The sequence below is a fragment of the Vanessa cardui genome, chromosome 21 (assembly GCF_905220365.1).
Source record: "Vanessa cardui chromosome 21, ilVanCard2.1, whole genome shotgun sequence".
NCBI lineage: Eukaryota > Metazoa > Arthropoda > Insecta > Lepidoptera > Nymphalidae > Vanessa > Vanessa cardui.
In genome coordinates, this window is record NC_061143.1 from 4,938,037 (window position 1) to 4,956,035 (window position 17,999).

The 17,999-nt window shown below is 31.6% G+C and overlaps 1 protein-coding gene across 1 annotated transcript in view; it reads right to left on the reverse strand.

The window, feature by feature from the left end:
* Nucleotides 1-17,265, reverse strand: part of LOC124538783 (katanin p60 ATPase-containing subunit A-like 1) — a 37,612-nt gene extending 20,347 nt beyond the window's left edge. The window contains exons 1-2 of the mRNA XM_047115978.1: nucleotides 16,796-17,265; nucleotides 4,274-4,379 (exon numbers count right to left, since the gene is read on the reverse strand). Of these exons, the coding sequence (XP_046971934.1) occupies nucleotides 4,274-4,379; nucleotides 16,796-16,987 (298 nt within the window). The 5' untranslated portion in view covers nucleotides 16,988-17,265. The remainder of the gene's footprint in view (nucleotides 1-4,273; nucleotides 4,380-16,795) is intronic.
* Nucleotides 17,266-17,999: the final 734 nt, after the last annotated feature.

Genomic DNA, 17,999 nt, shown 5'->3' on the forward strand with positions numbered 1-17,999 from the left:
ATGTGTTCTAACTTCTAACACACAATTTATTGAAACTTTTAAAAACAAAAGCCTATGATTACAGTGAAGTTTGTTTCGTAAGTAATCCATTAGGTTCCGACATCGTTCATTCGATTTAACGTTTTTTGTGAAAGAACTTTTTTGTGGAACTGTTGTTGTTGGCAGTTATTTGAAGGTTTCTGGCATAGTTCTGTCAAGATATAAGCGCGAAATATAAAACAATTTTTCACGCAAATCTACAAAGTCAGTTTACAACGTTTTGTTCTATATTGAATAATTTTTGAGATTGTCACGAAAAAAAAATTTTTGTACGTTTATGGTGGATGACTCTTTCTTTCATTTTCATTATAATATGAAGAGTATATATTGATTATTTGAAGAATATGTAACAACATCAATTTTTTTGTTGACTCTTAATATCCGAAGTACGAAAGTCCGAAGACCTTTTGAAAACTATTACTGTAATTTGACTCTACTACATAAACGCAGTTTGTATACGCTGAGCTAGTTCATTTCTCATAAACATGTTATGTTAAATTGACATTGTTTGTGTAGTATTATGGAATGTGGCATTAAATATTTCTTCCCTAAATAACGCCTCATTATTTTAAATACAGTTTTATATCGGGCGTAATTTATCCATTCACAAGTTTTAAACACATCTGCAAACACTGCTAATAGTTGACACGAGTACGTAAAGGTTAAAACAGTGAAAAATTAACAACACAACCTGAAGAGTAGAATATACCGAACGCATATTCAAAACTAGTCCTTATTCCCATAAAAACAGAGGTTATAATGAAAAGAAAAAATAGAAAACGTGGATATAAATAGTTATCGTAGCTTATAAATCAAATACACAAGGAAAAGTAGGCTTTACTTAAATACAAATAGGGGTTATAGTTCAGAGAGGAGTAGATTATTGCTGTAGGAGTATGGACTATCGCAGAACATGCAGATTGGAAAGTAGTTTTATCAGATCGCCACGCTCGATTACGAGCATCGAGGCCTCACTTCGTACTCGTATCTGAGGCGGTATGTTTGGTTTGTTCTTGATAACAGAACATTGAAACCAAAGGCGTATACCGGTAGAATATCCACTTGTGCTAAAGCGGGTGGAAGTAAATAAATACCGACTGGTATACTGGTAATTGTCTAGTTAATGAGGTATATAACATTCGATCATATAGAATGTTAAATGTTGGACGCTATTAATTATTCATTACGTCACAGATTGTCACAGAACACATCTGCAAATTGAATATGAAAAATTTATTCAAGTAGATATTTTAAAATAGGGTTTACATGTAAACCTGTATAGAAGTGAATATATGTAGTTTGTAACGAAAATAAATAGCAAGCAAATGAGTGGTTGCTCTTATATAATTTACATTAATCATATTAAATTGCATAAAAATCAACGAATAGTAACTCCTCGATTATTACAGAAGTATCTAGATATTTCATACACTTCTTTTTATTAATGTTAGCAAATTCAAAAGTTAATTTCTGGAAAAACTGACTCCGTATCGCAACTAAACAATGATAGAAACTGTAAAGGTCATAAATGTTTATAGTCACTGTAATACTAGTAATTAATTAATATATAATTCAGGATCCGTGTTCCATTTTTTCATTTGATTACTAATAGAGCTAATGTTTAGATAATTATTTTGAGATTAAACAAAAAAACCGATAGTAATATTTTAAGAATCACCAAATCAACATATGTTATCCCTGCTACCTCTGTTAGCTACCACAATCAAGAGTTTTCGTAGAGGAAATTCTTGGGCGTCTCATCGTAATGAAGCTACTTAGGAAACATTACCTTGATATTGAGCAAGAGATGATTGGACTTTGGATCCCGGACTATAATACTGACATACAACGATCGTATTATTCGTTATATATGTATATATGGAACATAACATACAAGATACGTTCAACGTAAAGTAAGACGCTAACGCAAACATACCTTCATACGCCATGCCCGCATAGTTACCGCAGTATATTCATAATATTCATTTAGCTATTCATTAGCTAAGTTGAAAAGCTTGTAAAAAAGAATTAAACATTCACTATCTGCACTGCGTCATTTATTTTAATTTTAAATCACTATAATATAAACACTTATAAAATATATTTCATTTTAAAACATATCCTTGGAAATCAACAATATATTGTATACATATAGGTTGATTCAGAGTACTGATCTCTGCAACTACCGTCTCGATTTCAAATACTCATTATTGCGTTCGATAGTACTTTAATTGAGGCAAGATTTGAGGCTGTATTGCTTAAACTTAAGACTTTTAGAAGCGAAAAAGTAATCATAAATGTCATACAACATTGCTCTTATAATCCACTGCTCGCCTAGTAATTAATTAGGGTCAAATAGATAAGACTGTAATCTTATTTTATACTTATAGTAGTTGCAGTTTACATTACAATTGTTTGTAGCGATTTATATGTATACGTTACTGATAAAAGTTATATGTCCACGTATCTAAGAACTGGAAGACTTATATACGACTTTCAAATATATAATAATCATGATTTTTTTATGATTGATCGTATTAGAAAAGTTCGAATGGGTTGACGCCATACATAATTTGTATGCTGTATTTCTGTATGAGGAGTGAATAAGGCAATATAATAGGAAAAAAGATTTTAGGACGTATGGAGCACTGTCGATGTCGCAATGAAATAGAAAACGCTACAAAAATATATCCCGCTAAGTTCTTTAGCCAGTAGTAGTTCTTCTTGGGTCGAAGAAGTTTCTTCCCAAACCGTTTGTAGATAATATATTTTTTTGAGATTGATTGTTAAGTAAATGGAATGTCACTATTTTAAATATGGAATAAACATTTGCGATGTTGAAAATAGTAACTATTTTAACACTACTAACTTATAAGGGCGCTGATGACCGCTTTCATCAGCTAACCGCTTAGCTGTTTAAATGGTAAATAAAAATTTTAATAATCTGTATACAAATTAAAAAACACAATGACCCAAATAACGAAATGAGAACATTAATAAAACATTAAAGTGGGTGTTAATAAAATACGTCAGAGTTTAACGAGCTACGATCACAATCGCAACAAGCCCTAGAATGGAGACCATCGTTTTGGCTAACAATCGTTCCGCGCTGTAGTTGAATGTGTTAAGTCCGATTGTTCTGCTGTACCGAGGTTGTGTTCTTTGCATTAATTATATCCTACTGAGAATTTAACTGAATATACTATTATCGTCTATTCAGTCGTTCGTCTTGTAGGCATTCGTCTACAAGACGAACGGGAAATAAAAATCGTCCTCTAAAGGTATTTAGAGGCCACTCTATTCTACCTTTTAAAGGAATTCTGGTTTTCTATATAAATTTGAGATAGATGACATATTTTATTGACCAATTGACTAAAGATACATTTCAAAATTTTTCATTTCATATATAATGTAATATTTAAAATGTCATTTTATAAATACTTTAAAAAAAAATTTTTAAGAAAACTCCTGCTACTACTACTGCTCACTTTACAACTACCGTAATCATTTGAAGCAAGGTCTGTATATATATTTTATTTTATTCATACGTGATATCAATTTCCTACATATATAACAAACCAATGGTCTTTGAATTACACCAGCAAAACGATTGGTCTCTTGTACATAGTAACCGGTCTTATATGAATTGCAGGGTTTTATAATATCTATATATCATCTGATCCCTGATGAGGAAATCATAACCTTAACATCTCTAAAATGTGGAACTTAATAAATGCCTTAGCATATTATAACTAAAGTTCAACTAGTGATTTAAGAAATGCGGTATTAGCTATTAGTATTTTCTTATTGGAAATGGTTGGGCATAGGCGTCAACTGGCTACCTGACAGTATGTGGTCATCCATCTCCCCCGTCTTCAACGCACTACAAACTTTTGAAACTAAGTTTTTACTTTCTAATGCTTGAAGCTACACAAAGTGTTGCTGCTTAACGATAAAAGTATGTGTTGATGCTTCCTACCCAGAGGGACTCACTCAAACACTACTTGGTAAAGTTTACATTATAAATTTTACACTGCCATATGAAGCATAATTATGCAGATATTTTGTCAAACAATTTTTCACTGCTCAACAAAAATAGATCCACAATAACACATGCTAGTCATCACATCGTTATGTTAGATATTAAGTAGGATTATCATAAGCGGCATTGATTGATCACGATATCAGGAATTTATGATAAGACGATATGATCATTTAAAATAACGACACTCACCAGTGGTCAATGGTGTGATGGCTTTCTCGCCTTCATGCTGGAACATCTGTAGGGTCGCTACTGTCGCCTTCAGCTGTTCATATTCCCGCGCCATCTGTTTCTGAACCTGTAATTAAAATTTTCGATTATTATACGTCATCAGTGAAATCATAATTCGAATGCGGCTGTTATAACTAAGTAATACGTGCTTGGGTTTTAATTAAAGGAAATATGCATTTTCTGCTACGTGTTAAACCGAATAGTGGAGTAAACTTCATATATTCTCCTTGACGAAGTTGTAGATGTCTTTGTCCAATAGAAGGACATATAAAATCAATTGTAACTTTATTTTTAAGTGTTATACAAATCGATATTTTTCCTATTATTATTAAGAGCAACGACCGTCAATACATTTGCGTGGACTATGATTAGACAAAGGTCTATTGAATTTTTATGAAATATCAGTCAGTTTTATTTTATAGCATTTTTATTTTCTTATAAAAAATAGACAACATTTTTCATAGAATAACATAGGTTAGATTCTCAGATATATTTTGCATGAACTAACCACTGGATGAAAACTAAACAGTAGCTCGTTATCATAGGATATCTAGGTAGGGATAGATAAAAGCTAGGTTTATGTACCTAGGTAGTTGAACGCACGACACTGAATAAACAACACGTTTATATATTCATTCAACGTGATTAATATCTTAATATTATATGTTAATTATTTAAGAAGGTTGTTTATGAAAAAGTAGGCCAAGGCCTTATAAAATAACCATATAAAACAAATGGTTTCTTCGAAATCACTTACAAAAAATAATTAACTCTTAAATGTCAAAGTCTTTTTAGGTTACATTATTATAATGAGCGCGTTGATTTAAATTATAAAATACCGTTGCTTCTGGAAGTTTCAAATTCTTCAAAATAATTTTGGTAAAAAAAAAACGTAACAACAAAAAGTGTTATATTGTTGAAAATAATACTCAATTAGTCATCGTCACAACAAGCCGCGCTTCTGTCGATTGTTGCGCGAATTTCCAGCACATTTCACAGAAAGTACAGTGTCAAATAGGCACACAATGGACGACAAGAAACAATGCAGACATGAGTAATTTCCTTGATACACAAAAGCGAAATTTGATATCTCACATGATTAACACAGAGAGGAATAAAAAAAACACTTCCCACACAGAATGTTCAATTCTCTTCAACTCGAACGAGTTGAAACATTAAAATATATAAATATTAAATCTTATTCCGAACGCCTTGACCGAGTTTCTTCAAGAAATTGTTATGTTAAGAGGGTGTTTACTGTTTAATATGCGACGATTAAAACTACCCACGTTGTTTGTAACTTTGCTTAAAGATTGACTACTTCGCTTAAGGCGAGCGTGAAACTAAATTGTTTCGGCTTCGAACGTCGCTGTACGGTCCCAAATAACAGCACGATCGTATAATATAGTACAATTTGTTTCTAGGTATTTAGTTTAGGCTATAATGTTGGTAAAATTGGATATTTATTCAAACATTCATGGGACTATAAAATAATTAATGTTGATTGAAGACCTTCTTCGTCTACAAGTTAATAATGAACGTAACGAAAATATTTATATTAATATAATACATATCAATTTGCACTCAACTTTTCTAATTCTATACTTAAAATCGAAATCACTATTACAGCTGAGGTCAATCACAACAGCGACGTCACGTATTACCTAGGCGCACATTGTAATATTAATCTATGAACTGCATAATATTAAATGCACACTGCAAGATAAGATACACCCCCGGACGATACGCGACCGACATAAATTATACAGGTTCAACGACCTAGCCTGCAGACCGACAGCCGAATGCTATCAACATGCGTGACTATACGAACATCCATGACGAACGGACGCCACAATAGAACAAATGCTTGGCGACAATCCAGACACCGAATTAGACTAGGTGACCTAAACTGTGACTCAAAGCCTATCCTTCTGAGCCACCCCTTTACCTCTATCAGACATATTTACTGAAACACGTACTTACTTTATTTGGTGGTAGGGCTTTGTGCAAGCCCGCCTGGGTAGCTACCACCCACTCATCAGTTATTCTACCGCCAAATAACAGTACTCAGTATTGTTGTGTTCCGGTCTGAAAGGTGAGTGAGCCAGTGTAACTACAGGCACAAGGGACATGACATCTTAGTACCCAAGGTTGGTGGCACATTGAAGATGTAAGGAATAGTTAATATTTCTTACAGCGTCATTGTCTAAGGGCGATGGTGACCACTTACCATCAGATGGCCCATATGCTCGTTCGCCAACCTATACCATAAAAAAAAAACTTCATTCAGCATACAAATTATTATGTATATTTATACAAAGCAATAGTTCCCGGATGATAGTTCCGACGAAACAGAGAAACCGAAGCAACAACGGCGATGTTTATTTACGAAACAATATTTATAAACGATGTCAAAACTACTTGTAATAAAAGATGTAACGTACTGCGCTTATTCCAAAATAAACATCGATTTTAAAATCAGTATTAAGACGAACGGTTAGTGTTAATCGTATATCATTCACAATAATGGCAAGTGAAGCTAAAGTCGAGTGCACATTGCGTACCGAGTGTCATTATTTTAACACTTTACGATGATATAGACAGATATTGAAATAAAGCAAAACATTTGTGAATGTTTAACTGAAGTTGTGTTATAAATTTAGTTAGATTAAGACTACACTAGCGAGCTGGTGCAATGCTGATACCAAATATACTACAGAATTTATTTATTAAGGACTTCTCATTAGAAACTTCTAATATTATCGGTGTTTCTTAATTATATTATCCATGTATTATATAGAAAACCTTCCTTTCGAATCACTGAATCTATTAAAACAAACCGCATCAAAACCCATTGCGTAATTTTAAAGATCTAAGCATACATAAGGACAGACAGCTGTAAGCGTGTTTGTTTTATACAATGTAACAAAAATGATGATAATAATAAAATCGATCACTTTCCTAATGTAACAGGTCACCGAACCTTTCAACAGACGCAGTGCGTATCATAAAATCCATAATCGGTGTTCGTGATTCAAAACACAATGAACCACTTCATTCTCTGTCGATACAATAAGTTCGAAAGTAAGTCGAGTGAGCCTATTCCAATCGCAGAAGGAGTGAAGTCAAATCATAAACAACTTTGTCTTTGATCAAGTTTTTGAATAATCTATGGTATTCGCGTTTTGAATGTCGGCGAAGTTGCTATCGGAACTTTGGTGTTTGAATGTAGTTGAGTGGAATAGTTTCGTACTATAAATAAAACCATATTAAAATCAAGAACTGTTTTGTATCGCTTAAAAAGGCTGTTATTAGCAAATCGCGTGTAATATGTAAATTTAACTTTTGTTTATCTTCACTCCTACATCGATTGGAATAGGTTACGGAGTCGTTTAAGTCGTTCTTCTTATTTTCGTCGACATAAAGTATATCCGTTGAGTATCTTTATTTATGTTGTTACGTTGGTTTCCTCTCAGGAAATACCACTCCAACATTCCAATGTCAGCCGTAACGAATTAGTATCCCTATAATGTGACGTCCGTCCTTCCTTTTAAAAAATATCTCTATACTAATCTACGAAGATGCGTTTGAAACGGAAGGACAAACGATGCAAGCGAGGCGACATTAAATTATAAGCTAGAGACACACTAGTCACTACACTACTCATTATAGTGAGCCACTGATATTTCTTGATTGAGTTAGCAAAAAAATAAAAAACTAAATAAAGTGTATTGCATAATATGCAATGCATAATAATGTCGTAATAATAGAACAATGGCGAATCTGCTATTAGAGAGCTCACTTATATATACTACTTCTCAGTACAGTTCAAGTTATAATAAATATTGTGCTATGTAGAAACTAAACTTATGTGTTTTTTTATAAATACAAGCAGATCTTGGTAATATAGATGTTATGTCCCTTGTGAGTGTGACCTATAATGACGCTGTCCTATTTGAAACGGAATAGGGCCGTACAAATTCATTCAATTCACGCTATTTGGTCATTGTTAGTGCTCAGACAAGGTCCTAAGTCGGTAAAATGTGATGAAATGTCATGTTTACTTGAAATCCTATCATTTTAAAACAAAGCAATACAGCGAACAACACAAGTTACCTTCTCAGTACAACACAGTATCTCATATAAGACGTAAATGACGCAAAAATTATGCACCGCTGTAGAAAAATCCAATACCATTTAAAGAACAGGTTTTGCAACTTTAATAATGCCATAGAGACAATTACAGAAATATTTAAAAAAATATACCACATAAACGACAAGGAAATTCTTTAAAAAGTTTATATTCCTAGACTAATACGTTGCACAAATGCGAATAGTTACAATGGACGCATAACAATTAGTTATAAGCAATGATCAAAGAGACTGAACTGAACATAACATTTGCATATTTATTGAGAAATAACATTTACATTCGTTCATTAAACAAATGCAATACAAATATGTAGTCGAGAATGGTAAAGCTCTTCTGTGAAAACAAAATTGAAAGTCATCGCGCAATCACTCAGAAATCAACTCGAGAATTGTCAGAAAATGTGCAAAATTATATCTGCTCTTTATAAACATCGAAATAGCATATAAGTATAAACATTGCACTAGTTAGATCTTACAGAATTGATAAAATTGATAATTGTTAATTTTTAAAGAAATTCTTATTTTGAATGATCGCGGAGTCGTGGACGCAATCCTTTAAAAATTATACCTAACAAAAATATAATTTATAAAATAGTATGAATGTGTCAACAGCTAAATAACAGGAAGATATTGTTCATATCAATATTTTACGTGACTTTGTGATTCTTGGCAAAGCAATTGAATTGTATAAAAAGTGCTCCAAAAACTGAGTACTTTGTCCGACAGTGGTCTCGTCTGTTTGTTAGTACTTTTATGTCATAGATAGGCGGACGAGAACAGGGGCACTTGATGGTAAGTGGTAGCCCCTAGATAGTAGCGTCGTAAATTCTATCATTCCTTACATCAACAATGTTTCACTATAGTTTTAACTAAGACGTTATGTCCCTTGTGCCTGTAGTTGCCCTTCAAACCGGTACTTCTGCTTGATATATTATAAGTGCTATAATATAAATGATGAGTGGTTGGTATCTATCTGACAGAGCTGCACAAAGCCCTATCAAACTTCAAGTCCGACGTGCACTGTAACCTAACCTATTTTTATTACTTATGGCACGTTGATTAAACTATGCCCAATATCTTCAATTTCCAACGACAAATATACAAAGCTTCAATCTATCAGATACACTGATGATAAGTAAACGCAGATTACGAACATAATAAAGCATTCATTTATATATTTACATAGGCTGACGTTATTTACGACACTGAGATTATTAAAGTATAATAAATTATTGAGTTGATCATATGATAAAATTGTGCCTGTTCAAGTGTGAAACATTACGTGATAATATGCAAATTCATGGAAAGAGAAAAAGTGCACGACGATATCACACACAGCGGACTTGTGCAGTAAAAGTATATAATTAATTCATTATATGAGAACGTCGCCTTTTCATAGAACAATAATGAAGAGAGTCACGAGTGCAAATCGAAACAATACAATTTCGTTTTCTATTTCTTCCCGGGGGCATGTCCATTTACTAATTCCTTTGATTCCCGAGGGGAGTGAAAGTCGATTTAAAAGACAGTGGCATTTATACTAAAACACACACGGTAATCGTACTGTTGGATTACATGCTATATACACACATTAAAGTCTAAAACAAATGTAATTTAAAAAAAAGAACGTTACCCAAAAAAATATATACGCAAGTATTTGAGATGAGACCACTATGGATCTATATTAACTAAACGAATATAATAAAAGTTTTAGGTGAACACACATAACATATACAGACGAATTAAAACTTTATCACTTTTTTGAAGTCCTTTAAAAGGCAGTGATAAAACTATACTCTTAATAATATCTTTGATCTTCTTGGAAGTTTATTCGAAGTAGAGAAGAACAAACACGGGTAAAGCCGTAGTATAGATGTAGTTATAAAATAAAACAACACAATGTGTACTGATGAACTACTATTAACTTTCTAGCCTTTGATGTTCCGCTGCCGGAAAATAAGATGACAAAGAATAGAACGTCTAATAGTAGATGAGCGTTTTACATTCAAGCGATTAAATTTATAAGACCCATTCTTTGAAATCATTATCTATACTTATATCTATAAATATAATAAAATTGGAGTGTCTGGTTTTAATATTACAAAAAGCGCTTTTTACTTAATGTATGTGTATACACGGAATAAATATCAAAATAACATTTTTAAAAGTTTTGTCAGTCTGTCAGTTTGTTCCGGCTAATCTTTGGAAAGGCTGGACCTTAAATGACATATAGCTGATGTAATGAGGTATGTATGCGATGAGTGGTAACTTAGACTATCACAATAACTTTTTTGGGAAATTCAAACAAACACGAAAGTGCGGGCACAACTATTGGCTAGCAGTAAATCTGAAAGTAACTTTATATGTATGTCGGTCTGTGCTCTGTCACAGCCAAACAAATAAACCGAAATTGATAAAATTTCGAATGACAACTATATACAAGTCAATCATAGAAAAAAAAAAACAAAACAATTAATCAATATGATATTTTTTCAATGTAAAAGTTAGTTGGAACTATTTAGCAAAATAAAACAAAGAACAAAATATACTATATAGACTATGAATTATCCATAAATAAAATAAATAAGAGCTGATATTCGTGAGGTTTTAATATTTTTTACAATTTAGAGGTCTAACTATAGGCCATGATTCAGCGAATCAGTCAGCTCAGGGTTATTTTTAACAATAATATAGGTATTTTATATGGAACCTAATAATAAACCCGTTTCGGATCAACAAATATTGTATCTGTAAAAAAAATATTTTTAAGCTCCTTTCGATTCTATTACGATATGAGACTTGTAAGACACTTTACTATTTTTTTACGTCTTCACATAGTTATTTCATCTGCATCGTTAAGCATCTAAATTAAGATAAAATTAATGATATTATGATATATTGTATTTTATTATAATTCTCCAAAAACTAAAATATGCAGATTTTTATTTCGTCTCATAGCTTTAACTGTTCTAATCTATTTCGAAGTACATTAACTGGATCAACAACACAACAACGGACGCTTTACGATTTCGTTCAATAAAAACCATCTCTAATTAGCAATTATCCACGCCATTCGATCATTTTAGGTCCCGTAATACCTTATCGGAAACAACTTCCCACTTCGTTAAAAAAAGCCATCATTACTTTGAGAAGAAAGTTTTGTTTCAGTATTATCTCAATTCACGCAAAAACTACTGACCAGCTTGTCGGAACTTTCACGTGATAGCCCGTTCCATTAAGATGGATATTGGCTATATGAGTATAATGATTCTATATTGTATGTTTATAAGATACAGCTAAATGTGTCAACGTAATTGAAGAGAAAATCAGCTAAGCGTTTTATGGTAAGTTTCTAACAATAAATAAGAAAACTTTATGTGAAAATTGTTTGAATATCAAAAAAGCTTAAGCTCCAATTATCTACGACTGTATTTTATAAGTACTTGTAACTCCACCGAAGAATTATATCACCTGCAATGATACACATAAAACTATTGGCAAACTATCCATTGAAGATTAAAGCTGTTACTAATACTTACTGCTTAACTTCTTGTAATAAGAGTATATATAAAAATTATTGGATCACCTAATTGAACATTAAAAGATTGACACAGATATATTTTAATTAATAGACCAATAACCCTGAAGGTTTCACGAGTGGATTTATAGTGTTACGTTACAGTAAACTCAGTCAGGTGTAAAACGCTTTTGTTTGGTTTCACTCGGAAAAAAACTCTGTAAATATCGTGCAATCACAAGGACATTTAAACAAGTGTTCTGTAAAAACATTACCTATTTATAAACTATACATTTTAATCGACGAAATTTTATATAAAATTGAAAAAAAATATACGGAAACTTTATGTATGGCGGTTGGTTTCCACGACTTTGCAATTATAAACTATTGTTACAAAATGTTATAACAATAGCTTGTATTCATAAAAATTGCAGTCGTGAAAATCAAATCAATGATTAAACAAACGATTAACTTTTATTATTTTAAAATAAAAGAATTAGGTATATACAAGAATCCAAGCATTTTTAGACGTTTATTTCAAATAGATATGGTGTTTTTATCACTTCGATGGCGTTTAAAACGCAAACGTGTAAAGTGATTCGAAGTCGACAGTAATTATAGGAACCGTACGTGATAAGTATTTCGTGGTTGTAGTTCAAGGTGGTGCTCTGTTTATTAAAAAAAATAACATGTGAGTAAACGTAGGTCAAATCTTGCAACTAACTTTCAAACCAGTCTCACATAACTGAAATGATATTTCCCATTTTTGGTAATAGTGACAATACAACCTACATATTTAAATTGCTTTTTTTTATTGCTGCAATATAAAGTTTTGTATTGAAAAAATTAACATACAAAGCGGTTGGTATATGTGTCAGCAATTCTTCTATTCCTACAAGTCGTTGTAAGCGTTATAGAATAATAAGACAGTATTGAGTTAATAAGGAAACAGTGAGATTAAGATCATTTATTAACTTAAACAAGAGAGAAGGGCTTGCTTGCTAAAGCAATGAACATTTACATTGACTTGTTCAATAACGAAAGTTGGCGCCAGACGTTTTATTAAATTTGAGTCACATATAAACTAAAATCATTTAGTTTCTTCGTATTTTAATTAAGAATTGATTATATGTAGATTTATTTAAGATACGTGTTTTATTCATAGGACACGTATCCTATGAATAAAAGTACGACTAGATTATATTTAAATAGTTCTTGTCACTGATAGAAATATTCAAAAAATAATCCTTTAAAAAATACAAGTTAAACCTAATGTTAACGACACTATAACGCGAAAACAAGTTTAGGGCAAGAACTCGTATACGAAAGGTTATTCTGTGAGTATGAACTCGAAACTCACCGCATAACACAAAATTGAAATGTCAAAGGGTAAAATGCAACATGATCATTAAATATGAAGAAAGGGCGTATAAAATAGCGTGTGACTGTAAGTCGATTTAAAACATTTCATCTAGATACAAAGTGAAGTTCTTATAGTGAATAGTGATGAAACCTCATGAACATTATACTTTAAATATCTTCAAGTTGGTTAATTTACGTAGGAGGAACTAATACTCATACGATTTTATGTCACGTTCGTCTTGAATATAAATAATACACGTATAGAAAACAAAGTATATTTTTAGCATAAATGGCATTATATTCATTCATGTTTACTTCTAATGTAATAAATAAAAATTTTGCAAATGTTATTGTGAATTTTTTTTATCTTGTAAATATTTAACCAGCCATCCTTTCACCGTATATAGTATAGGGCGTAATATTTTTTCAAATTAAATATTCAATTAAAATCATTTTCTTGCAAAATGTGAGAAAGAGTTACATTACTAAAAGAGTGATGGACGTAGAGGGAGGTTGAGGAATAGGACGACCATAGAAAACATCGATGGGTGAGTGAAGGAGAATACAAGAAAGATGGATTTGAACGACCTGATGATAAAATAAGAGGAGAATAGAAAGAAAAGACGTCAAATAGATTGGCCACGGCCAGTGACAAGAGGAAACAACATAGTAATGTAAAATGTTACCAAGACGAGACCATATGACTCGCACTGTCAAAAAGTTATCATCCCACTTACAGCCATATAAAACACTACACGCCCTTACTCTACAAGACCAATTTCACAAACTCTACACCTTAGTCGAAATATGTGGTTCAGCAGATGCAAAATACTTTCGATTTTGAGTGTTAATTTATTCACCTTAGAAAATATGTCACAAATAAGTATGTAGGCGTACCAGTAACTTGTTTTATTTGCGCAACGTAATTAAAATTCAATGATGATTAATGAAGTTGAGACAAATATTTATTAGGTAAGGTATCGTTTTAATAAGTAATAATAAGTAATAAGCCGTAGATTCGTTCCTGAACCGGACTTATTTTTTTATCTGATTAGACAGGTAGTTAGGAATATTAGGCCATTTATTATTCATTATATAAAAGGGCTTAATTACTGATACTATTAAGAATAATTGTATCAGTAATTTTTTAAGCACATCTCATTCTAAGTAAGACATATTTATAGAATATAAAATATGTCTTACATCTCAGTTTAGCCGAAAGGGCAAAGAACTAACCTAACCGTTTTTGAAAGCGCGTTGCTGTAGTCGATTATACGATTCTAGATTTAAATACAATTATTATCAACCGGAAGTGAAAGAGTTATCTCGAATTATCATTATCTCCTAATAGCCCAATCGTTGATAAATCGAGATCTACCCAACTACGGACGAGTTATCATAAGAACTTAACTGATACGAAAACCAAAGTAGCACACTTGAATCTACATATTTTAATTATCTAAAGAAACCATTTGGCGCCTCTGTATCTTTGTGACACGTAATTAATACTCCTTGAGGTAGATTGTGGTTATCATTAATTGATAACTAGAACTAACAATAACATATCGTCATATATTTTCCAGAGCTGCATGTGGGACACAAGTGTAGAATGACTTGGTGTACTGATTTGCCATATATCTCATAGTTGTAGATTTTTTATTGAATTTGTAAAGTTTGAGTTATTGGATTTTATTGGATATTATTCTATTGACCATTTCTTATTACAGAGAGAAACTAACATAGGAAGATATAAAAAATTGCATAAAAATTATAATAGTGATCTCTTAACTTGTCCAATTTGAATGTTATCAATTAATTATTAAACAATGTTTAACATGACGAATATGGCAAAACTTTGATACCTGACAAATTCATAATAATTTTTCTCAACACCAGACTGTTGTTCCATTATTCATTTTTATCCATCACTAACAACTCTATCATATACTTATAATGTTTTCATATAAACTAATTAGCTTACAACCACAACTTGGTTTGAAATTAACAGACATATGTATACTATGCGCAACCATCTAAAGGAATTTTTCACACAGAATTGATAAAACATTATCAGTTTTTGAAAATAGTTTATACCCAATATATAACTGAAGCATAAAGCATTCCATAAAGTAATAGATAGAAATATTTAAAAAATGTAGTACTTTTTCTTTATAGCATAAAAATTTTAAGTTTCAAAATAAAAAAAAATATAAGGTAAACATTTGTAAATAAGTTAGCATAGCTGATTACCACTGCACTTTTATGTTTTCAGTAATAATAATGAATACTAGTAAGCAATTGCGTATGTTTTCTTAGTTTGCACACCTAAAACTGGAACACAGAAGTATTTGGCTGTGTATGAAACATAGTATTAACTGAAAAGCGCATGATATAAAATCTAACTTACTCAAAGTCCTGCTGCCCGTGGGTTCAATAATACAAAAGTTACATAAATCAATTTAAACATATTTTGTATAAATATATAATCTACTTATTTATTTGTGAGTGCAGTCAACTATGTACCTAATACACACTTATTTAGGTAACTGTTTATTTTGTATTATAATTAAATCCCACATTAAGCAAGTTTGTTTAAAACAAAAGAATAAATTAAGTTGATTTAGCGTGTTTAGTTAAATTTAATAATGCTTTGAAACTATACTCAGAAAATATTTACATAAACGTTGACTTTACAGGCTTATGAAACATGGGTCAATGACACACATTATTTTTTTTATTTATCTACAAAGAAAGAGGTGAGGACATGCTTGGTGAGGGATCCTTTGTATATTCGCTAACTTACTCATTTGTAAGATGTATTTGTGTCTGACTGACTCAGTTCTGGTAGCATTGACCTCGGTTGAGTTAAATAGTTACAATTGCGATGAATCAATGATACAATGAACTTAGCGGCAGTTAAAGTTGGAAGATCAAAAGGTCAATTACACAAAAAAAATTATATGATCTTACATGTCTGTTATATTCAAATTATTCGATTTAATATTATTCGGTGATTTTATGACGTCATTTATTCAACTTATATTTTGTCAATCTTTATTTATGTTCATGTGATAAGAAATTGTTTTCTATAAAATTGCTTAAGCACTATGGTACAATTTGCATAAATATAAACTTATCATACAATTTACATATATTATTCTAATTGAAGTAAATCAGTTTTGTTAAATGGAGTTAATTTCCAAATATAGAAAACTTACACAGAATTCATTGTTTACCTATTCATATTGCTAGTATAGGTAAAGTACTACAAATCAACTGTAAACAAACCATCTAAGAATACCATTATAGAACGCGGGTGGCCTTCCGTATTATGCGAAACTAATTAACTGAGATATCATATAAGGAAATGACACTATATACAAGGTTAACATTATGTACCAAAATATAATTTAGGTATACAATAGCATACTGTTAGTAAATGCTGTACATACCAATTGCCACTTGGACTTTCGTGTGGGGTCCGCGATCGTAATCAGGAGTCTGTGGATCATCTGCACTGTCCCTTCGTAATACACCAAAGCCGATTCATAGTTTCCCATCAATGCCATTTCCCGTGCCAGCTTGGTGTTCTCGCAAATTTCGCCAACAGACACTGCCATTATTGTCATTCCCGCTGCGTACATATAACGATTCTTTCAAGAAAATACAATTTTTCTACTTGGAGATAGAATCGCGTGTGACAATCAGTAATCCAAGAACACTTCTCATTTTTAATATCGAACACGACCCGATTCCATCGATTATTTTGGTTTCATCTATAGCTATGATACTTTTTTAATTTTAATAATATATTATCTCATGACGACTAGAAATTTTGTAAAATGATATTCATACTTCTCAGACAAAACAAACTTTATCAATTTTATTCGACGACTGTTCACATCACAATCACACACTGACACACACTAATAGCTCATAAACAGTGTTGCCTTCGTATAAATAAAAACGTTATTTGTATTTAAAATCATAAAACAATTCGTTTTAAAATAAAATTATATTTTTAGCATTTAAGTTAGCTAATAAAATATAATTTATTAATATTTATTTTCTACAAAATTTAAAAGGACTTTTATTACAGTACCTTAAGTAAAAACTTTCAATAAATATGTGGATCAATGTGACTGTCACCTAACACGTCAAATTGATAGTTTCACCAAATTTTAAAATTAACGTGAGATTATATTCGTATAATTATTTATCGTCTTCTATAAGCTTCTATTAAATATAAATAAATCATAATAATTGAAAAAAACTACTTAATGTATATGTATTTTTTTACGTTCATATATGCGAGTATGAACTCATTGATTTTTCTATATGCTTAAATTAATATTTATAAATTCTTTTTTTTATGGAATAGGTTTGTGGACGAGCATATGGGCCACCTGATGGTAAGTGGTCACCATCACCCATAGACAATGACGTTGTAAAAAATATTAACTACCTGTTCCTTACATCGTCAATGCGCCACTACCCTTGGGAACTAAGATACTATGTTCCTTGTGCCTGTAGTTACACTGGCTCACTCACCCTTCAAACCGGAACATAACAAAACTGCGTACTGTTGTTTAGCGGTAGAATATCTGATGAGTGGGCGGTACCTACCCAGGCGGGCTTGTACTAAGCCCTACCACC